Source organism: Theobroma cacao, chromosome 8 (genome assembly GCF_000208745.1).
Source record: "Theobroma cacao cultivar B97-61/B2 chromosome 8, Criollo_cocoa_genome_V2, whole genome shotgun sequence".
Lineage (NCBI taxonomy): Eukaryota > Viridiplantae > Streptophyta > Magnoliopsida > Malvales > Malvaceae > Theobroma > Theobroma cacao.
The window spans coordinates 5566035-5589794 of record NC_030857.1 but is presented as its reverse complement, the minus strand read 5'-3'; the positions used below and the strand labels follow the sequence as shown (position 1 = coordinate 5589794).

At 35.1% G+C, this 23760-nt stretch overlaps 2 protein-coding genes across 4 annotated transcripts; both read right to left on the bottom strand.

Moving 5' to 3' along the window:
• Nucleotides 3062-16891, bottom strand: LOC18592201 (acetyl-CoA carboxylase 1). 3 transcript variants are annotated; one of them, XM_018125818.1, is made up of 33 exons: nucleotides 16237-16891; nucleotides 15636-15745; nucleotides 15084-15462; nucleotides 14459-14665; nucleotides 14214-14375; nucleotides 13937-14029; nucleotides 13748-13843; nucleotides 13426-13599; nucleotides 12928-13021; nucleotides 12644-12831; nucleotides 12483-12533; nucleotides 12355-12394; nucleotides 12119-12243; nucleotides 11912-12028; nucleotides 11767-11841; nucleotides 11633-11689; nucleotides 11397-11501; nucleotides 11127-11213; nucleotides 10799-10990; nucleotides 10538-10726; nucleotides 9830-9940; nucleotides 9638-9724; nucleotides 9358-9534; nucleotides 9090-9167; nucleotides 8863-8985; nucleotides 8421-8690; nucleotides 7994-8334; nucleotides 7522-7759; nucleotides 7077-7429; nucleotides 6753-6966; nucleotides 6091-6267; nucleotides 3820-5973; nucleotides 3062-3730 (listed from the first exon to the last, which is right to left on the bottom strand). In XM_018125818.1, exons 3-33 carry the CDS (start codon nucleotides 15459-15461, stop codon nucleotides 3674-3676), a joined length of 6810 nt encoding a protein of 2269 aa, XP_017981307.1. In that variant the 5' UTR covers nucleotide 15462; nucleotides 15636-15745; nucleotides 16237-16891; the 3' UTR covers nucleotides 3062-3673. The 3 variants fall into 3 exon arrangements, with proteins under 3 accessions (XP_017981307.1, XP_017981308.1, XP_017981306.1); XM_018125819.1 differs by lacking the exon at nucleotides 15636-15745; XM_018125817.1 differs by lacking the exon at nucleotides 16237-16891 and having other exon boundaries at nucleotides 15636-16110.
• LOC18592200 (non-specific lipid-transfer protein-like protein At5g64080) lies at nucleotides 22379-23760 on the bottom strand. Its single transcript, XM_018125664.1, has 3 exons — nucleotides 23349-23760; nucleotides 23158-23244; nucleotides 22379-22791 (listed from the first exon to the last, which is right to left on the bottom strand). Exons 1-3 carry the CDS (start codon nucleotides 23686-23688, stop codon nucleotides 22568-22570), a joined length of 651 nt encoding a protein of 216 aa, XP_017981153.1. The 5' UTR covers nucleotides 23689-23760; the 3' UTR covers nucleotides 22379-22567.

Here is a 23760-nt window from a genome sequence, read left to right as displayed (position 1 = left end):
GTCATGTCAATAACAAACAATTTAGGATTTGTGAGAGTTAATTTAAATTAAATGCTGTTATTTCTCACATACATATATATTTACTTTAATGTTAGTCCTGAAATGAGTCTTGACTGTGATGTTTACTTTGAGTAGATGGGATTGCTGTTGGGCCAATAGAACATTCGAACCTGGAGTACATACAAGTTACAACGTAAGAATAGATTACAAGGAAGAGAAGAAAACATGCATTGTGAATTATCTTTTACATGAGAGGGAAAAAGTCTAGGCCATCTACGTCCCCAACAACTACAAAGGAGACTTAAGCAACGGCCAATTTAGAAGGGGGACAAAAACGTATGTATTAGACAAGTGGTGCAACAATATAACTAAAAGACCTAAAATTACAATTACTTCGAAAGAGAACTATATATAACTATTTTCATGAACAATTGGCACACCAGTTGACAAGTTGAATTCGGAAGAGCAAGACCATTTCTCTGTCAAAACCAAACCCATGCTAGTTGTTGACTGATCGATAGTTTTTATTGGATATTTTGCTGTCTAGACCTTTTTTTTCTTCTTAAATTTTATGGTAATGGCAATAATATAGATGGTAGAAGTGTAGGAATCTTAACGCGGAGGGACAAGGACTGAAGCATCGACGTTGACATACCGTGGACTTAGACTTTTATTTGTTCAAGTTTTGGAAACAAATTAATGAAGTGAAACCTTATATATTCAGATGATTAGTGAAAAGAAACACATACCAAAATTTGATTCATCTTTGAAATAGTAAGATAAGATGTTGCTGTGTCTCCAACCCACACTGTCTATCAATTTCGGAATATATATTCAGAAACGAGAGCAGAAAGTGGAGGAAAAGGAGAAAAAGATGAAAGCCAAAGAGTTAGAGAGGAGGAAGAAAGAAGAAGGGGAGAGAAGGAAAATGGAAGAGAAAAGAAGAAAAAGAGAAGAAAAGGAGAAGGAGAAGAAGAAGAAGAGACAAGAGGAGGTTGAGAGGAAACGAGCACAAGAAGAGACGAAGACAAGAAAAATGGAAGAGAGGAGGAAAGAGAAGGAGAAGAAGAAGAGACAAGAAGAGGTTGAGAAGAAACGAGCCCAAGAACAGATGATGAAGAAGAAAGAAGACGCTGAGAGAAGGAAAAGGGAAGAGACGAAGAAAAAACAAGCAATGGCAGAGCAGAAGAAGAAACAAGGAAGAAAGAAGAAATGACGAAGAAACAGCGGGTTGAATGAAGAACAAAACAAAATGAGATGTTCTTCTCACTCTTGTCAATTGTAATATTTAGGATTTGCATGTCCCTTCTGCCCATATTTCTCTACGTATATAGTTTGAACATTTTTATTTTCAGTTTCATTATTTTATGTTTCATATTCTAACTTTCAATTATATATATATATATATATATATATATATATATATATATATTTTATAAACCTTAAACAAGAATAATCAATCTCAAGAGTTGAAAATGTTAAATTTTTATTTTGCAAAATTAAAGTGTGAACTTATGTTATTTATTTTTTGTATTTTATGAAAATCAGGATAAAATAATTTGATTTTGATTAAGACAATATTGTAATGCATAATATAATATAATAAAATGAATTAAACTTAACATTGTGAATTTAAAAGTGTAAATTTTTATTGTAAACCCTAAATCATATAATAAGCGATAGTAAGAACTCACTATATAAAAGTACCTCTATTATTTACAACAACATTAAAATCACAGTCATTGAAAAGTATGTAAAGAAGATAAAAGAAAAAATCTAGTGCACTGAATCTAATCAGTATTATTTTCGTTCATAAATCATGTATGTTCTAAATTTCTTTTATATTAAATCTTGAATTAGTATAAATTTATTATAAGTAAAAAGTCTAACAGAAAACAGAATTGTGGTACCAAAATGTTCTATTTGCTGAAGCACTTGAAATAAAACAAACCCGTCCTAGAAAAATATTTGGAGAAACAGGGGGGAAATGAGCCGAATATTTCTTGGTATCTTACTTTGGATGCAAAGCCTCCTCCAATCCAAACCTCCTAGGCTGAATTTCTTCATTTATAAAAGTAGCCTTTCAACTCTTAGAAGGATATTCTTCTTATCTTTGACTTAGACAAAATGGCTTCATCCTTTACAACAAAATAAAGCACAAAGCTGTGCCAATATGTACTCTATATATATTGCTATACCTTTCAGTAATCGAAGTATGAAACTGTCAGTACTTTGCTACCAAAATGTTTTTCAACGTGAAAAGAGGATTAATGAAGGAAGCATGAAAGAGAAAGAAGGAAGAAGTAGAGCCAAGTTAAAAGAAAGGGAGAGGAAGGCCAAAGAAAAGGGTAGAAAGGAAAGAGGAGAACCCAAGAAGAAAGAGGTCAGGAAGTGGGGGAGAGAAGTAAGAGGTAAGAAGCAAGCCCCTACGGAAAGGAAAAGAAAAGAAGAGAGAAAGAAAGGCAGTTTATGGAAGAAATTTATGAGTGTTATGAAATTATTTCAAATCTCTTTGGAACTTTCCATGGATTTGTAATTTCTCTTTCTCTCCTTTTTTCTTTCTTATTAAGGTAAAATACTTTCATTCTCTAACTTTTAATCTTAATTCTTCGTAAGTTCATTAGTTTTCGAAATAAATAATAAAATTTAAAAATATAAACACAGTTAATAAAAAATATGAAAAAATTAAAATATTTTTTCTTTCTTTTTTCTATAAACAATATGACTAGCCAGCTGCTTTCCTATTCGCCAACCAACTACTCCCCAAGCACCCAAAAAGGAGCACCAACTCGGTGCTCTTCTATCTTGGGGAGAGAAATTTTTTTTAAGAGAAAAAAAAATTTTAAAACATAAAAATTTACAATTTATATAGAAATAATTTTTAAAATTAATGAAATATAAAATTATATTTTTAATATTGTTAGATCATCAAAAAAACTGTCCATTTCAAAAAGTAATAAATCTATGCGAAATTATAATTAAAAGTTAAGAGAGAGAGTATTCTACTCTTTCACTTAACAATTTTTTTTTTCATTTTATCTCTAAGAACAACAAATTGAAATAGATTGTTAATAAACCACCTTCCACTTTAAAAAATAATATTTCAATATTACATTTCAACTGGTGAAGGATGAATGTGAAATGGGCAAGAATAGGAACATTTACTTGCCAAACTTATTGTCTATGATACAACATGTCACAGCCAAATCAGCAAGGATAGGGAACAACCCATTAGCACACTATTCCCTCAAAAGACTAATGAATTTGCATTCACAAGTAGAATGATTTATCCTTCCCTAGACATTATTACAAAAATTAGTAATAGAAGCAAAGTTTCATGAGATTTGCACCAAACCCATCAAATTGGGCTCTGCCAATGCCTATTGACTACCTAGTAGCACTAAAAATCTAATACTCTTACCAACCTGGACCAGCTCTAATTTACACGTTCAAGAAAGCTACAGATTAGGCCGGGAGTCTGCCTCCAGCCACACTTCTCATGCAGCTTCAGGTAGCTGACAGAATCACTGCAAATAGTAGGTGAATTCTTGCAGAATTTCCGTGCCAGGTATGGTTCCATGATCAACACGCTTCACGTTACCAAAATTTTAATGTAAGCAGCACAAGAGTGAGAAATGTAGGACCTTATTCTCATGGAATACCAACCTCTCAATCATCCAAGCACCTTACGAAGTTCGTTAACTATTTGTGTCCTGCTTGATGGCTCCATCTGCATTGGATTAAAATAATCATCTACAGGTTCCTTGAGATATAGACAAGAATGCTGTAAAAGCAAGAAAGGATAGTTGGATGGTTTACCTTGCTTAGAAGGGCAGCAAGACCTTGAGGTAGAGCTTGCATATCTGAAGCTGAATTGCCAATATTTGTAAGCTGAAGCAATACCTTTTGGACCCGCAGCTCTTGTAGCTTCTCACTGTAATTTCTCTGATCATCCTTCCATGAAAAGAAAGCTTCATCGTTCACCCAAGCATCCTCGCTTCCCTTTGCAATATTTGAATCCAAAAACCATTTCTTGATCAAGTCCATTGCAGATTTATGTGACAGTTGGTCACCAGCAGCATCTTTTACAATTTTGACCAGAGAACTCTCTGCAATTCTCCGGCAGAGCCTTCTATAGAAGAAAGAGCGTGAACGATCCCAGTCCACAACTTCTTTTATTACCCCTTTTGCAGCCATCCTTAAAGAAGTATCATGAAGTTCTGCAAATTTAGTGGCTATTTGGGTGTATACTGGCAAAAGCTGTTTCTCACGTGTTCTTATTTGCTGCTGCAGAGATTCCATCTTTGCATAGGCTCCACTGATCTTGGCTTCCTGAAGGTTTGCCTTCAAACTTATAAGCTGTTGATCAAGCCTTCCCATGCATTCCAGTAGCTCCTTGGTCCTAAACTTGATTTCAATCATTCCTTCTGGCTCAAGTACATTACCCTTAGCAGTGCGCTCAGCATACATTTCAATATGGTCAGCATTGATCCGGCTGTCCACAACAACCCATGCCCCACCACGAAGCTCACCCATCATAGGAATGTACACAAAAACAGGTTGTTTGTACGTTCTAAGATTCTCAACAATGGTTGACCCTGCCTGAAGGATACCCTCAAAAAGGTCCCTTTGTCCACCTGAAAAGCCTCTCCAGTTGGCAAGAATGAAAAGTGGAAGCTCTTCCCTATTGAAATCCATTATTGCTTGAGCCGTCTTTGTAGCAGAATCTGGAAACCATACCTGTCCAGCTTGAGGGACAACCCTCTCATGGGAATCAAGTTGTCCTGGATCAGCTGGGATAACCTGCATCACCGTCTGTGTCTCAACAGCAACTACTCCTACAGGGATTCCTCCAAGCTTTGCCCTTCCTGTCACAACTGTTCTTGCCCAACCTTCCAGTGTTTCCACAAAGCTATCCCTGTCAAAGATACCCCCCTTCCAGTTCCCACTACTTTCTAAAGCGCCACAAATAGCAGCACGAGGATCACATGAATTTTCTGGGAAGTACTCCACAGGTCTTTCTGGAGGATCTGACGGATTTAAAATGGGAAGTGGGCCACCTATATGAGTAGGAATGCAACTTAGCCAGTTCAAAATAGCTGACACCCCTTCGAGATCATCTGAGACTGTAAGATGGACAACCCCATTCGTTGCCATGATTTTTGGTCCACCAAGTTGCATGTGGGAGCTGTAAACCTCACGACCAAGAAGTTTGTTCAATGCAGAGAAACCAGTCAAAATAATTGGTTGATCAAGTCTCTGTATGCACCGCATGCCAAGACGAGCAAGATAAGCACCAATTCCCACAGTTCTACCAGTCACATATGTTAAGGTAAAGGTTTCCTTGTATGCCCTAGAATATGCACCAGCAATGGCCCCACTACCTGTTAAGTTTTCAACCCCCAAACCATCCTCCTTCCCAACAATAGTATCTATCACCCATCTGCACTCTCCACTTGCCAGCTTAATCTCATGTGCAATCACAGATGATCCAATCCTAGCATAATCCTCAGGAGTCAAGTAAACATATTGAAAACCACGCTCAGGGCTGGATTCATCAGACCAACCAACTTTAAAGCAGGCTTTCACTTCCTCAGCTACCCCAATACGGGCACCAGAATTAGCAGCCAAATAAATTAAAGGTAGTTTCTTAGTGCAAGCAAGATCAGTTACACCAAGAAAGAATGCATCCTCTCTTGGGCCAAAAGAACCAGCTTTGAAGGTCACATCATTTGCAACTATCAAAATTGTTCTTCCAGAAGGGAACTCGGGTGTAGACATTTCCATGCACCAGGCTACCATACCAACATCATTGAGTCCAGGCTGGCGCTCAACAGGAACAAGAGGAGTTCCCCAGTTACCTTTTTGGTCAGCAAATATGAGCTCCGTGACCTTAGGAAGAAGTTTATCTTTGGGTTTTTTAATTCCTGGGAACTGGGATGCCCATGATTGTTGCAAGGCTGTCTCAAATGCCTGCAAGTAGTGTCATTCTGAGTAATATAGCTTTATCTGCAATATATTGTTGAGCACAGAAAAGCAAAAGAACAAGCAAATAGCAACATGGTTGTATGCCCCTAGCACTGTACTTACCAATGGAAAGTCATAGCAGTAAGTTGTATTGTTTTTCCTCGCCAGTAGACGTTTCCGGTCAAGAACACCCAAAGTCTGATAGTGAGCATTAACTGGTACACCATGCAGAGGACCCCTTACAGAAAGCGAATGGTATACAACTCTGTGTTTGCTTGTATCCTCTAGTTCTCGGTATATCTGAAAGTACAACAAAGCCATATTTATTTGACCTATATTCATCAAGATTACATTTTCATTGAGCTTAAGGGGTAAACTGGTTCTATTTGGATAGTTATATATAGTTCTAAGTTCTGACACCGTACAGCAGGATATCTTTTGGCAAAATGCAGTGGCATTCTGCTAATCATATTAGGGAAAAAAGACTGATGCATTCAATTTTTTTCTAAAAACTACATATCTCAAAATGTAACTAAGTCGACAAGAGCTCTACATTAAAAAAAAAATCAAAAGACAAATAACACTTTTGGGTCTATGGTTCCTCTCAATGGAACCATTTTTGGTAGTTATAAAGATTTGTATGATATATGATCTCTCTACAAACCAAAAATGTCGCTGGTTGGAGAAAGTTTTTCCCTTTTTCCTCAGTTCCAGAGGAAAGCACTACAGCTAGATCCTGGTGGGAGAATTTTTATAGCACTACTATGTATCAAATAGAAACTTACATGTACAGTGCAGGTCTGACCAGTCACATTTGTCACCACAACTCTCCAAGCACCATTTGCTTGTCCAGAAGATGCCATCCAGAGCTTCACTTCCCACTCACAAACACCTAACTTATGCATTCTTACACCAACAAATGCATGAATTTCCTGAGCCAATTCTTCTAAGATTGACTCTGCTGCCGCTTCTTCTTGTCTGGCATCTAGGTCAACTCTCCTGGTGAAATATATCAAATGCATGAAGATATATACAAAGTCCACTGACTATGCAGAAAGGAGAGGAGGAAAAAAAGATGAAAACAAAAACAAGAATATAGACTTAATTACTTGGGATAAGGCACAAGATCATTTATCTGTTGCTCTCGTAAGATACAAAGATACATCTGAGCATGGTCAGATTTTAGAGTAGCATTGTGCACGTTTAGTTCCAACTCCTCCATTGCAGCCATTAAGGACCTCAAAATGCTCCTTGAAGTAAAAGATATAGCCCATTGACTACGAATCATGTCAACGTCAAGTCCCCGATATGCTGTAAGCCCATCATCTGTTGTTGGCTGCCTGACAAGCGTTCTGAGGAACATCCTCTGGATTGGCAGTGGCTTGTCCACAACAGTGTATAAGTGCCATTGACGGTCACGTGAAGGGGTATACTGTATATTCTCATATCCTTTAAGCTTATCCTGGATTAAGAAATAATAAATATCAGGTCAAAGGTGCATAGTAATTTTTTTTTTAGAAGGAAATCAATGGAGCAGCAGTTAAAACAACAGACCAATTCAAGGTATATGGACAGAGGAGGTTCCAGATGACGCAAAAAAGGTTCTTCCTCATAATAGAGCTTTTCAGCTGACCAATGAAACGAGTGCCTCATAGGAGTTCGTCCTTCATCTCTCTGTATGATACAACTAATGACCCCAACACCTGCAGAGCGTAGACTTGACCCTACCTCTTTATCTTTTAGTATTTTTGCTAACTTATTAATTCTCTCTTGAGCTTGATCCTCATCTCCACTGCAAAGAGTAATTGCCTTTGGATTATCAGTAGTTTGAATTTATATAAAACCAAAATTCAACCCATCCAAGTATAATGAGATTTGAGTTTAAATAGATTTATAATTGCCTCTGAAGTTTAAATAAGTTGTATAATTTTATGCACTATATATGACATTGAAAGTTCAAACTTTCACAGGAAGGATTGTCTTCAGCTACAGATTTCAACATAAGCAAAAGTTCAGAAGCATATACCTATCCTGAAGTAAACTCATCTGATTGTTGATGCCCACCAGTGCAATATGCATCATATTACCAAAGCTACTTGGTTCTGCACATCCATTTGGAGTTGCTTCATGAAGGTTATGAGTTGTTTCCCTTAATGCTGCATTTATAATTGCAGGCAAAAATTGGAGAGATTTTATTATAACCATGGCTCCCCATTTCTTCTCACCGTGTTTCTCAACTAATGGTTTATCAGACATTTTTTCTTCAGACCCATTCTTTCTCTCAATATGCTCTTCCAAGAACTCCCATGAAGCAATAAGACCAGATCTGTGCCACTGCATCCGGACACTCCCCTTTACAAGATAGGGCTGATGACAAATACAAACAGTTAAATGAGGAAATGACAGTCCCAAAATAAAATAAGCTGAAGGTTATGAGAGTTAAGCACTAATACCTGGTATAGCCTACGAACATAAGTCTCCACAACCCGCCTCTGAAGGGTGTGATCACTATGATCAAACAGACCTACAAGAGCATCTTCAACAGCTAAAGGAGCACTAACAAGATCCTCCATTCTTTCATTAATGGCACTTTTCCTCTTCGGAGTATCCATACTTTCACCATCCTCAGTAAACATTTCTAATTCAGAAAGGCTTCTAGCAATGGTAGAGCGAAGTTCGCTCAATTTGGTTTGTTCCAGTAATTGACTTGCCTTCAGTGCCAACTACAGACACACATTCAAAAATAAGCCTTAAAGACAAAAGAGCAAATATCCTCCTTCCAAGGCAGAGAGAATGAATTTTGGAAAGCCAAAAAGAGGTATATGAACAACAGAATACTAAAAACTTGTTATTAATTATAGATGCAGAAATGAGTAACATAATGCAGTAGCAAACCTCGGAATAACTTGTATGGTTCAGTGCAGAGAATCGGATTAGTTGATCTCTATATGCAGCAGGGTTAGGATAAACCAATTGTTCCAAGAGTCTGAGTATCAATTTATTTTTACTTTTGACACCCTGCAAGCCAAAAAAGTCATGTTATATGAACATAGAATAATTACAATAGGAAAAACTGAAAAGAACAAAGAACAAAAAACAAGCCAGTGTTACAAGTTTGATACCTGATGAGATAGCACAATGTCCACAACCTTCAATAGATCTTTCTTATACTGAAGTCGAAGACGTTCAATCACATCAGCCTGATAGCATTGAAACAAAAGACTCGTTCAAGCAAACAAAATAACAATCATTCGAAAATTTGAAGACTGCAACTGGACTTAGAGTTGTAAGTATAATGTTCAAGATTTGCATCTCAATTGATGTCTTAACACTTTCGAAAAGGGAAAATCAGATTGATCTTACCAATACAAATAATCATGACATAAATACCTGGATGTTGTCACTAAATAACTCTTCAACGGATAGATACTCTTCAAAAAGGGACCGCACAATAACACGGGCATGACTTTCTCTTCCACCCTCATAAGACTTAACAAGACTCATCAAAGGTTCAATAAGCCTTTCTAGGGATCCTCTTTCTTTCTCAGGACAGGAGGATAGATGGGACTGTAAACAAAGTAGGTTCCCCAAGTATTTAACTTTCCAGAGGAACAAAAATAGACACAAAAAATGAACTTCAAAATGAGGATTATGGGATGAGGAAACTCACTTCTAGGACTCCCTTCAATAACTTGGCAGGAAAGTCAACATTCTGGGAGCTTGAAATCGCTTCAAACCCCTTGTGATTTGATTCCAACTGATACAATGGCAATAATATAAGTAAAAGGAGATCAAAAGATTCAAGTCTAAAGTCACTATCAGAACAGAAAGAAGAGATAAAATCCGGATTATGAACATTTACCTCATTTTTAAGATTTTTGGGAAGCCTAGTTGCCAAAACAGATAAGCATTCTTGCCATTGAAGGAAAGGCAGCTCAGGACTGTCAAGACAAGTTAGCAGGCTTTGCACTACCTGTAACACATGTGAAACCAATTGATATCAGGATTCAAATTTCAAGAATATCTAACAAAAGGCTCGGACACAGAAAAGCTGAGCCTTTGCAATGTGTTTTGTGTGAGAAGAAAAATGCGCTGAGACACCATTTATCTTTCCTTGAACTTTTTAAGTCTTTCTTTGTATTTTTAAAGACATCATTAAGACCTTTCAACTGTTTCTTATCTTTTCTAATTTCTTTAATTTAATTTTCATTATGCTTACTAAAAATTGTTGGAAGCATATAATAAAATTCCAAATTAAAATTTATTGATGTATAAAGTATAAAGATTATCTCTCCACAAGCGTCAAATGTATTGATAGATATTATAGCATATCAATTATTGATGTATAAATTTTCATTTTGAATTCTATAGTTTCATTTTATTTTCCATATAATATATGACACTTGCAAAAACTTAAGAGTTGAAAACGTAGATCTCATGGTTTCAGAGCTACGAAATTAAGGGCACTTCTTAATTGTTTACAACAGAAACTACTGAAGAAGAGATTTGCTGATTTGCAGTGTAGTTTAATCCCCATGATGAGATTACTATGGTATAGAGAAATACTTACTTCATCAATATTATGCTCATAACCAGCAAGAATCATGCAGGCTGTATTTAAACTTGCAGCACATTTCTGGTGAACTTTACCAGAAATTGCAGTTGGAGGCCCCAGTACAGGGAAGCTCCCATGGAATGGTTCAGCTTTCCTAACAGCCGAAGGATCATCCAGATCAAGCCTAGCGATAAGCTCACCAGCCTGCCAGAAAAACGACTTCCTAAGTTTTCGCAGAAATATAGCACTTGTATTTCTCATATAGACCATATTTACCTGCATTGCTTGACCTTCAGACATTTTGAATTGAATAACTCCCGAAGCAGGTGAAAGAAGAGGCATGCACATTTTCATAACCTCAACCTCTGCATATGGTGTGTCAGCATCTACATGACTACCATCAGAAACCAAAAACCTCAGCAGTTTGCATGGTGTTTCTGCCACTAATTTTGATGGGTCATGATCATTCTGGATAAAGAAAAAAAAAAACATAAATAACCTTATACCTTAATTTAGTGGATAGAAAGAAATGGATGAGTTTTTTTTTTTTCTTTGGGTTTGAGAAGGGGAGTCAGAGCCTAGGAAAGAAAGGAATAACTGGCACCTGTAGCAGGCAAGTCCTTCCATCAATTAGAAGGCGTGTACCAGCAGCTTCTTCCTCTGCATAAATGACATGACTGTTTCCATCCAACTGCAACAAATTCAAACTAACCATTATGAAGAGTCAAAAAAAGAAGAGGAAAAAAACAGTTGTGATTTACAAGGCTAGCAATAGAGAGGTTCAAAGAACAGGGAACAAAGAAATAAAAAAAAAAAAGCAAAAGTCAAACATGTCGAACAATATTTCTGAATATGTTAGGCTAAAATTTCTTGCCTGCATCAATAAACCACCATCTCGTAGTGTGTGTATCTCTGCCTCAATCTCTGACTCATTCATTTTCAACCTATAACTTCCTGGTCCACCCCTAACCATGTCGATCTGAGAACATATTTTTAAAATTGTTTGATGCAGAATCAATCAACATGATAGCCCAAATCTCCAAAAGTTCTTGAGAATTAGAAAAGAAGCCATTACAATAATGGTAAAGTGACATTATCAAAAGCCCATACCGTATATTTGCTTCCTTCAATGTTCAAAGACACTTGAGAATGTACAAGTGATATGTGCTGCAATCAAGATCAACAGACATCAGTATCTTCACAATGACCCACATAACAGAAGCAGCTCAGGCTTAGCGCTATACCTTGGGAGGGATTTGACCCTTTTCAAGATAACCAACATAATCTGAAACCATAGCTGCACTGCTGGCTGCTGCTTTCTGAGATAAACAGAGCGTAAAACACATATTCTCTTACCAGTAAAATAAATTTTGATGCATGAGAACTTACATAGAGAGCTCCTCCAACAACTGAGAGATACCAAGGAGGCCTTTCTGCTCTAACTCGCATAGCAATTCTACTATCCAACCAACCTGTGTGGATTTTATTTTCCCTGTAATCTGAAGCCTGTAGAACATTTTAGCTGTTAGTAGGCAGTATTCTTAAGTCATTAATTTCTATAAAGATAAACAAAGACGGTCCATGTGGAAAACCTACATGTAAAAGGTCAATAGTGTAATCAACATTTGTACGAATTTCTCCCCGGATTTGAATTTCTTTCAACCCAAGAACCATATTTGCGATAGCTAGAGCTCTGGATTCCCCAAAGGCAAAGACATGTCCTGAGGTAAGATTTTGCTCTTATCAGAAATTGTAATGATTCTTGTAAGAAATAACTTGTGTGCATAGAGGCTGTATGTCCAAAAATATTCACAGATTAGTATAATACTTACCAAATTGAGAATCTGAAAATTCATGAATGCCTCCTCCTGACTGCCAAGAATTATTGCAATCATTATATTATAAATTTTGACTTTAAGATTCTGTCAACCAATAGTTTTTCCCAAAAATAAAAGTTTACCTTAACAGAGAAGTAAGCCCAGACATTTGGCTTGCTTTTAAAACTCAACTCCTGTACAAAATCATGTAACTCAATACAAACTTAAGAGAAGAACAGAAAAAAGGAAGTGAAAAAAGAAATGATACTTCAAGTACAATGTTCGTGAACCTAGTTAGTCTAACCTGAACTTTTCCACTTGTAGGCTTAAAACCATCATCTGGATCCTCACTTGTCACGCGCACAGCTACACAGTGACCTTTTGGTCTTGTTGACTCTGCCTTGTCAAAATCAAAAGAAGTGGTAACTACTGACGTTTTTCTCCAAGAATCATACCCTCCACCATGTTCCATTCCATAGAATCGCCGTATTTCTACTCAAATGAAGCACACAAACACATAAATACCATTGCATGAATTAGATGACAATAAAAAAAGTTTTGGAGAGATACTGGATGTTGACATCATACCAGGAATTTGCCAGAGAGGAATACCCATCCCAACTGCAACTTGGGCAGCTGGCAGATTTACTTCAGCAATCCACTCAGTGACAGGGTGCTCCACCTGTTGGAATTGATTTTTTAGATGTTGACGATGTACAGAGTATGATGGGGAAAAAATCTTAAATGGGAATGACTCTGCCATGCAAATCACAAGATTCCTTCTAACAGGTTCACACCGAAAGAAGGTGAGAAACAACCAACCATGTCTTAGAAATGCTAAATTATCCAGCATTTCGTGGTCATGAAGCTAAATGTTTTTATAAACGGACCAATCAGCCAAATACTGTTTCTTAAATGAGCTAGCATTTCTACTTTACATCCACTTCAAATGCAGATATGATTAATATATTACACAACCACAGTAAATTTAAAAAGAAAAAGAGAGCATAAATATGATTGCATGAATGTGACAGCTTAATCCATATGACATGTTCCAGAACTGAGGATAGAATCATCATGACATACCTGTAACCGAGGGTTGAGCTCTAGAAAGTAGTACTCGCCAGTGTCCATACCGTACAGATATTCAACAGTAGCTGCTCCAACATAATTGACACATTTAGCTAACCTTCTAGCTGCCTGCTCTAGTTTTTTGACCGTCTCCAATGGAGCTACGGTGATTGGACCCTCCTCAATAATCTATTTCACCAGGACCATGATGTTAGATCTTGTAGGGAAACTTTCGTCAAATATGATGCAACTGAAGGATAAAACTCATTTTGGCTGGGGGTTCCTATTTGTTCCAGAAAACTAACATTTAAATAGAGCCTCTGAGTAACAAACTTACTTTCTGGTGCCGCCTCTGAACACTACAGTCACGGCTATGCAAAGCTGCAACATTTCCATACTGATCACAGAGTAACTGGACCTCTAAATGCCGACTCTAGTGAGGGTAAAAAATATACCAAACGGTTTGTCAGACTAAGAGCTATACTCCACCCACTTCATTGAAATCAATTGTAGCAAATAATCTCACCTGTGAAGCAACTTTCATTATAAATATAGGTGAACCTGGAACTTCACCCTGCACTTGCTTGAACAGTGCCCTAACTTCATCATCATTGTGAACCTAGAAAATCAAACAGCACTAGGCGTGAAAAAGTTTCCAACCAATTCAGATGATATGAAAAGTATTTAAATCAATCTTACTTTTACCAAAATATGCAAAGTAACTTTAAAGGGGGATTAGCTTAAAGCATTGGATAAGTAAATATTGCTATGGTCAGAAATCACTTTTCAGGAATGAAGCAAACCTTTCTTATGCCTTTACCACCACCACCCCAAGATGCCTTGATCATTGCAGGATAACCAACAACTTGACAACTTAAAATTGCTTCCTCTGTTGTATAAACACATGCTTTACTATATATTTCATCAGGAATAGCAACTAGGCAACTTTCTGCAGGAATTTTCACCTGGAAAACAGGAAGGTAGTATTGTGCATGAGAAACTGCCATGGAAAAGGATCATTTTTAACATTCGAAAGAAAGATAATTACATGAGAACCACTCCATGGAAGGGTGGGCACTTCTGCTGCTTGAGCAATCAATGATGAACCAATCTTATCTCCCAATGCGGCCATAGATACTGCTGGTGGCCCAAGAAAAATGATTCCCTTTGCATTCAGTGCATCTGGCAACGCAGGGCTTTCTGATGCATGACCCCAGCCAGGCCAAACTGCGTCAACATGTGTTATCTCTGCCATCTGAGGTAACCACATAATATAATTTGTCAAAATATATAGAATTTGCAGAATGTTTCATATAATTAATCATAACTACATTGGGGATTAGCTCCAATAAACCATAAGTAGAAAGAACGAGAACAGACCCTCTCTACTTATCAATTTTCTTTTATTGTCCTAGGACTCCACACTAATGCAGTGATGTGCAGCTTATAAAGCACTTGACAAGCAAACTTCTTTTATTGAGCTAATACCCTGTGTTAACTCTAATGTTTCAGAACTTTCTGGACTAAAATTAATTATGTACAGCAAGAACATAGTAAGAGTAATCAAATTCCATTGTAACTGAAAAGAAAAAAAAAACTTCTTGAAAGGGAAATTCGTAAATAAAAGAACAATTCGGAAGCAAGTAAATGCTACAGGAGTTTACTGTACAAACCTCTACAATAAGCTGCACATTGGCATAGTTATTATTATTTGTCCCACCAGGAACTTCCACAAACTGATCAGCAATTCTAATATGCTCTGCATTGATTCTCATGTCCTCAGGAGTAGCCATGGCCACCAACAAGATTGCCTTTTCTGTGCCAAATGTCTCATAAGCCCATGTCCTAATACTACGTATAAATTTGACAGCTGCCATTCCATTGTTTGCAATTAAAATACTATGGATCGGCTTCTTCCCTCCTAGTGCAAAACAGAATTCATCTACTTGAGATATTGTAGCAGGACTCCTCATCAGCAATACCCCATTCGTGTACCCATTGTTTGCACGCCCTACACCAGCCATAGCTGACTTTCTTTGGGCCTCTGACATGCTGCATATCAAGAAATCAAATAATTAACAAGGATGAGGATTCAAATATTAATCAATAATGAAATAAAGTTGTACTCATTCAGTGTGTTCTTAACAAATTCAAGTGGATAACGTTTGAATAGTAGCAGTCTAATTCTGAACTGAGACTTTAAAAATAGGCGTATTTCCTTAAACCTGTAAATCAATCAATAGCTTAATCAAGCAACTCCTTCAAGTTGAACCCCGGCCAAAAAGAAATAGTAATAGGATTAGCTGCACAAACGCACCGTATCTGTACCAAAGCCCTGTTTCGTTGCACATAACTGAATATGATATGACTTATTTTAAAATTTTTCCTGATACTCTTAACTTAGTTTAGATGACATGGTACCGAAAGAATCAGACTTTAGAACAAAAATTTATTAGTTTATTCATTGGTGATTCCAATTCCAGTTCCAAAAAACCAAACATGGCCTACGAGTAAAATTCCCCAGATGCAAGATCAGAAAAACATTTGATTTCAACAAAAGCACTACTTTAGAAAGCAAAAAATAATCATTAAAAACCCTCCAAAAGTTCAAAATTATTGTTTTGAAATCCTTACCAAACCGAAACCTCAATCAACAGAATTACAAGCCCACCCTCAAAAACAAAAACCATAACTTTTCAAACTTCATAAAACAACAAAACCTTTTTCAAAAAGAAAAACGTAGTTCCCAGCTAGAATATCACTTCTTGGCTTCAAAAGAAAACAATGCTCAATTCTGTAAAGAACCCACAAAAAAATATGACATACCTCACAAAAAGAAGAACTTTTTAATCCAGGACGGTTGGGATCAAAACAAAGTCTTCAATTTGATATATGGGAATGAAGCATACTTTTCTAATTTCTTGGTAAAAGAAAACAGAACAGAGAGAAAGAGAGATGAAGAGGGATCACAAGACACAGCCAGGAAGTGCAGAACGTGTGTTTTCGAGTGCACATGCAAAGCAATGTTAGAAATCCTTAATAGTAGAAGTTATGTGTTAGCAGAGAGTTAGGTTTGGGGTAGCGGAAGGGTGGGTCTTTTTTATGAGGTTTTAACGGCCTTTTTAATGACGACCTGCACGTGGTAGCTGCCCCTGCCACACCACCCCTCAAACCCCTTTACCCCTTCGTTTTTCCTTCTTTTTTGTTTGCTGTGACACAGGTTGTAGTAGTTCCCAGCTACCCCAGTCTCTTGCCTTCTTGCTTTCTATTGCTACAATTCTTTTGGAATAATTCGCCATCTTTTCTTTCCGGTTAACCAAAGAGTCTTCTTTGGCTAAAAGACAAAAAATTTGTAGATATGTTTTAAGGCTCTGTTAACGCATTTTCCATGGATACACATATTGGAGGTGGCGTGCCTTGACTGTGCGTTGGGTATTTGGTGGTGTAGTCGACCAACCCTTCTCTTCTAAGATTTTCATTAGATTAGCTGTGCTTTTGTTTATTATTATACTATTATTTGGGTGGAATCATGTTTGTTGTTTTTATTAAATTTTTTTTAGCACCCAACTATTTTTAAATTATTTCTTAATCTAATTTTCGATCTTAAAATAACACTTTGCTCAGAGGTGTTTATGGACCAAAGAGGGTCGAGTCTATCAAGCTTTTTCATTAAAAAATAAATCAAATTCAAACTCAGACTCATTCTTTTAATTATAATATTTTTTAAAAAAAAATTTACACTCAAATATTTAATTTATTAGTTGATACATTATCTCTCTACTTAAATAGTAGAGTTTGAATTTTTTTAATTAAAAAAATAAAAAAAATTTATATTAATTTTTTAATATTAAATTTTAATAAAAATATAATAATTATTAACAAAATAATTTAATCAATTGAGATTAAATTTGGATTAAACATTAGTGTTACGAGTTCACATTTTTTACCTAAAAAATATACCTGTTAAGCAAAAGTCTAAATCTATTCAATTTTTTATTAATATGAATTCCATTACAAGTAATCTAATCTATCAAAATCTCAACTCATGCCTTTTTTTTCTTTGTTTCATTTTATCTCTATTTTGAAGTTGTGGTGCGGAATGCATCCTTGTTGTCAATATATTTTGTTAATTAAATGTGATGAGGTGTACAGGTGCAAGATGAATTGGATTATTCATGAAGAAAACGTGTGGGGAGACATTAATTTTGCATGGAGCTTATGGCTGGTGGTTAGGTCCATCCATGCACTCCTTTGTCACTTCTACCTTTCTATGACATCTCTTCATCTTGGGTTATACTCAGCATTTAATCAATACGATAAAAAGCCCACATCGTTAATATATGATTATCAGTTTTTATTCAGAAACTTATATGGAAGAAAATGGATGGTGAGATTGACTAGTTAATCATGGCGTAAACGAAATTATCAAATTATATTAAAATTCTTAAAAGGAGGGTTTGGTGCTTTAAGTTAATTATTCAAGAACTAGTTATTAATTGCTTATATGTATGTAAGTATAAGTTAAGACGAAAGGTAAAATCTAGCTTGAATAATTAACTTCCATGTAGCATGGGATTATAGATATTATGCGTATCATCGGAAAGGATAATGGTGGCTGTTGATATTTCTTGTACGTTCAAGTTTTCCCAAAAAATAAATATTCTTGGATTTCATTGGTGATATGGTCAATGATTCTTGTATTATCGTGTTTATATATTTTAGAATATTTTGATCGATTGTGCCATATGCTCTGGATTATATTCTTTTATGATTTATCATTATGATCTACGGTATAAGTCCTATAATACATTATGAAATTAACAAAAAAAAAATATGGGTCAATATGTTTACCATATTATCAAATATCAAAAGTGAATCATAAGACACATTATAATAGATATCATAATTGAGGGTCCATTTGTTTTGCAGTAAAATATTTGTCAAAAAATGTTTTCAGGACTTACACTTGTTTAGAAAATAGAAATTAATTCCAGATGTAAAACATTTTACGAGTCAACAGGGTTAATCACGAAAAATGTCTTACACTTTTGAAGAGCGTAAGACATTTTTTAGATAACAAAAAAAAGCACTTGTATACTAAGTTTATTAGTATAAATTTGATGAATATTAATATTTAATTTAAAATATTAATATTTAAATTATACAACACTATTAAAATTAAAAAAATATTTTTTTAACGAAACCATTCAATACAATTAATTTTTTTATTTATAAATAGAATAAACTTTACTAATAATTATAATAAAAAATATTTTAATAATCATCATTTGATAAATACACATTTATAATAGGTTTAAATCTTATTAATAATTATAATAAAAAATATTTCAATGATCGATATTTAATGAATATATATTTATAAGTATAGGTTTTGGATATCTTACACAATCAATAAATATTTGTATTTTTATAGTAATGATAAAAAAGTAATAAGATTGAATTTTTTTTTAAATTAGAGTTTATTTTCATTACAGATATATGATTAAATGCTTTGAAAAATATCATTATTGATTTTGCCCATTTTCATTTCCATTCTTAATTGTAATCCCACATAAGTGAAAATCAAATATCAATATTGTTTTGTAATCAACTCCTATTTATTATTTTTAACACAATAACTTCACCATGATGAAAAATAATTTTTATAAAATGATCTAAACAACAAAAAATATTTTCGACAGATTATCTAAACAACAAAAAATGTTAAATTTTTCTGTAAAACATTTTACACAAATTTTTTTTTTCGAACAAATCATTTTTCGATTACCAAACGGACATTTAAAATCATCACACTTATCATGATAAATATACTTTTAATCTCATTACGAATTCTTCTGTACGAAGGTTGATTTGTTTGTTATTATTATTATTGTTTCCATGGCTTGGATTTTCTTAACAGAATTATGCAAGATTTGCTTCGATTTGTGCAGAGTTAACTAAAGTTTTATAAAACAAATAAAAGGTAGCTAGAATATCAATCCTTTAAAGTTTGAAGTGCATTAAAAACTCAATCAATAGATAATATAAACACTTGAAATTGACTCATAATTAAAAGATTCTTTAGCCATTGAAATGTTTCTTAAATTTTAAAAGAAGGAATGAGCAATAAGGCTTGTGCTTTTATTATTTTTGTTTGTTGAAATTCTTCTTGTCTTCAGTGCATTCTTTTTTCTAGCCAATTGCAAGAAATTGATGGCCACCCAATATAAATCCTCCTTAAATATATAAAATGTTAATAATTTACTTTACATTATATGTAACACAGTAATATATATCACTTGCATTGTTACGTGAACAAAGCATAATTTGATGAGTCCACAAATTTCTTTGGAAAAAAACCAACAAGAAGACTTCTTTCAGAAGAAAGTTTCATTATTAAATTTCTTCTGCATTAATTTTGTACATGAAAAATACTAATAATCCAATAGTTTTAATCTATTTTTCTTAAAGGCATATTAATTTTATTGGGAATTAAAGAAAGATGAAAGATAAAATTCCACAAGTAACAGTAAAAAAGAAACAAAGAAGGAACAATTACTAAATAGCATACCTTTTTTACAAAAAGGATACATACATACTTTATACTTTTAAGAGGTATGTGAATAATCTCCGGAGCTCATCTCTCGAGATTACGAGAATAAATAAACTTGTAAGATCTGACTTACAATCTTAAGATATAGATTAATTAATTCAAATTCATTTATGAAAAAACACTATTCTTATTGGTAAAAGAAATGAATGTTAAAACAATCTTTTATCACCATAGCAGGGTTCTAGTTAATGCTAGCACATGTCTGTCACATTTTTCATGTGATTTAAGATCTCCAAACCTCCAACTTATTAAAAAAGTGATAAAAAGAATTTACACCTTTTAAGTTGAGTATTTTAAATAAATAAATACAATAAAAATCACTTCACCGATTGTCAATTGATTTTGAATTGAATATTCGTTTTAAAAATTTAATATAGTATTAAGCAGGTATTTTCTCTTGTTGTTGACCTCATGCAATGAGTTATCTCGTGTTAAATTCATTTTTTTAAAAAAATACTAAAATAATGATAAAAAATTATATTTATTAAATTAAAAATTATTTCTTAAACATATAAATATAACATGGGTTGCTCAAATTTATTATATAACTTAATCCGTAATGATTCTTGACAGTTCTAGTTACAAGTTGCGTGGCCCAATCAAAAGAAGAAAACGAAGTGATGATAAAGCGTTGGTATGGTATGGCCACAAACTATGGCTTTATAATTTCGTGAGGTCTCAAATGCTTAGGAATTAATACCACTGGCGCTGTGTGCCTTTATTAATCAGTGCAACCTACCTCCCATCCCAACACCTACTTCCAAAGTCAAATTCAATATGCTAAGCTGGAAACTACCTTTGCCATCAATCACCTTCACCTTTGTTAAGGGAGGGGACTGGATTTTTCATTTTCTGTTTCTTTGTTCAGATACTTGGACCATATTTGGACATGGGTTGGTTTACCAAACTTCCTTCCTCTTGTGTACTAAAATTCCAGATTTCTGGAGTGGGAATGTACTCGATGTAGTAACTTCATTTATCATCCTTGATTTATGGTTAAGGTTATGAAATCTTGATTGTTAGGATTAATTCCTGAGGGCGTGAAATGCTATTCAGAGCTATGATATACTAGCAGCACATACCAGATGGCAAAGAGTAGCACAATAAATAAATTGACCCAACACACTTTTATAGAGGCCACAATTTTCTTCCCTTCCAACGGTTCAACCCCCAACGCCCTTTCCATGCTTAATGATGAGCCATGAGCATAACAATGACAGAAAACGATGCACTTTTCGTTGACTCTGACTATCGAACTCATAAGAATTTTCTCACCATTCTGAGCAAATACCTGTCATAGCAAATGCTTTTATCTCTTTCATATGGTCCAGTAGGATGGGGGGGGGGGGGAACCAAACCACCCTAGTATTTTGTGGGAATTATGAGCATTTTAATAAAAATAAATAAATTACGAGCAACAAGATAAATGTCTTGATCTAATTTTATAAAGTCAAACTATACTTTTTGGAAGAAGTTAATATTGGCATTAACTTTTTTTGAACATTAAAAGACGAATTTATTATATGAATTAGTTCATAAAATCATTTGCCCTTCTACCTACCATTCTTAGACCTATAAAACAGGCCTCGCCTAACCCATTCGAAACCCTTCCTTACACATTATTCCTACACATGCATGTTCTACATCTTTATACGTTCAACCTTTTTCTTGCATGTTTCTCTTATACTACATTGTTATTACTTTTATGAAAGATATTAAATAATAATACGTGGAGAAAAGGTATTGTACAAGAGCTATTTAACCTTTTAGGCAATGCAGACCTTTAGAATGTACCATAGAGGCACATGTTGGGCTATTGTATCCTGGAGGCGACAGGCTAGCGAAATACACATGTCTCAATCTAAACACTGTGGTCATATTTATGGTATGCATATATTTTTGAGTTATTATTAATCTACTATTTTTGGTATATAACCAACATATTTGACATGGGTTGTTAAGCTCTAAGAGAGAAAAGTGATATTATAATATATTTATATCTTTCCAGCATAATGAAGAGCCCAAATTGTTATCAGTCTCAAGGAAAAATACTGTTAATTATGCATCAGAGAAAATCTAGTATAAATTTGCAGTTGGTAAGTAGGCAATAAGTGAACACTGATCAACGCTTGATTCTAAGGGAATATAATTAATTCCATTTTTATATGGCTGGGTGATGATTTATATGTCATATGGTTTAGGGAATTCAAATCGAGGCCAGGGCTTATCAGTTTAGATGAAGCCATTGTCCAAGAAACAACGACCCAGAAAAGCTTGAAGCTCCAGACTTCGTACTCTTATATTGCGATTTATGAGAACAAATAAATAATTACTACTTTCAAACAAAACTGAAAATATTAAAAACGGCAGGAAATTTATAGACAAAAAAGGGAAACGAAGGGAACTTCGTTTGAGTTCAAAACCTAAAAGACAAAGCAATGAGCTACAGCGCTAGAGAAGTAGACACCACTTAAACCTAAGGATCGATCATCCTGCCAAGTTCAAAACTAACTAGCCTAAGAAACAAAGCAAAGAGAAAGGAAATTAGACTGAAACATAAGAGAAAGAAACCATTAGCATGCTAATGACTGCAAAGAAACTAGCTGATAGAGAGTAGGTTCCTGACAGGGCCGGCGCCGGAGCTTGTTTAGCAACGTCATCACCGTCGTCGGTTGATGGTGCTGGGGTAATTGATGTGCCTGGATCGGCAGGCGCCTCTGGTGTGCTGGGGGATGGAGCTCCATCGGATGGTGGTGGTGGAGGGTTAACTGCAGTAGTATAGCAAAGAAAATATGAGTTCTTTTAAACGAAATATTAATCCTTAATATACTACATTTTGATGCAACATATATAGCAGTAATTAATTTAGCTTAATCAAACTTCGTATTCATGTACTCCTACATGTTAAGCCTCAATGTAGTTCTCAGTATGATAAATTTGATTGATTGTCACAATCTCAATCTTTTTTCAGTCTGCAATATTCTCTCCTTGTAATCTTAATAGGAAGAATGTAACCATCATAATCTGATTTTCAAATCCATCAGTTCTAATCATAATGAAAAGTAAAACTGATCAATTAACAGAAAGATGAAAAGTTGAAAATATATGTCGCATGGAGAAGAATGAGCACGTACCGGGAGCTGTATCAGGAGCTGTACCAGGAGCCGCACCAGGAGCTGTACCTGGTGCCGTACCAGGAGCTGTACCAGGAGACAAAGAAACTGCATTGGCATTGGCAACAGTCCATTGTTATCAAAAAAAGTAATAGATTAAAAACATTTTATGATAATGGAAACTTTTAAATAGGTGATCATTTAGTATTTACCGTTACAGTTGCTAATAGGAGGAGCAGAAACCCCACAAGCAGAAGGCAGAGTGGCAGCCCTTTTAAGATCCACGTCGATACCCAATTCAGCACTGCTCTTCAATGCTTCACAAATGCACTTGGGATCAGTATTCAGCACTGTTTCAAAGCCAGAGCAACACGAAGGTGATGGTTTCTTGTCCTTGCTGCCAACGCTCAAGAACGAGACACAATCCACCATGTCATATATGATTGTGGAGCAACCCGCTGAGGGCGATGGAGCTGATGAAGGTGACGTATTGGGCTCTGCCACCGCAAGGCAGGCCACAAAAATGCCAATGGCAATCGCAAATCTCACCATTTTGTTTTCTTGGATTTGAAGAAAGTAGCTTGGAGTCTAAAGATTGAATAGTATGAAATGATCAACAATGAC

Bases quoted from the DNA above. Each gene is read 5' to 3' on its own strand.
- LOC18592201 (XM_018125818.1), bottom strand. From the start codon at position 15,461: ATGTCAGAGGCCCAAAGAAAGTCAGCTATGGCTGGTGTAGGGCGTGCA. The intron at 6,967-7,076 runs GTAATTAAGTCT...ATATTTCACCAG, and splicing joins GATCTTGTGCCTTATCCCAA to GAGAGTTGACCTAGATGCCA. The intron at 3,731-3,819 runs GTAAACCATCCA...AATCCAATGCAG, and splicing joins TTGCTGCCCTTCTAAGCAAG to ATGGAGCCATCAAGCAGGAC.
- LOC18592200 (XM_018125664.1), bottom strand. From the start codon at position 23,688: ATGGTGAGATTTGCGATTGCCATTGGCATTTTTGTGGCCTGCCTTGCG. The intron at 23,245-23,348 runs GTAAATACTAAA...ATGCCAATGCAG, and splicing joins TCCTATTAGCAACTGTAACG to TTTCTTTGTCTCCTGGTACA. The intron at 22,792-23,157 runs GTACGTGCTCAT...ATACTACTGCAG, and splicing joins AGCTCCTGATACAGCTCCCG to TTAACCCTCCACCACCACCA.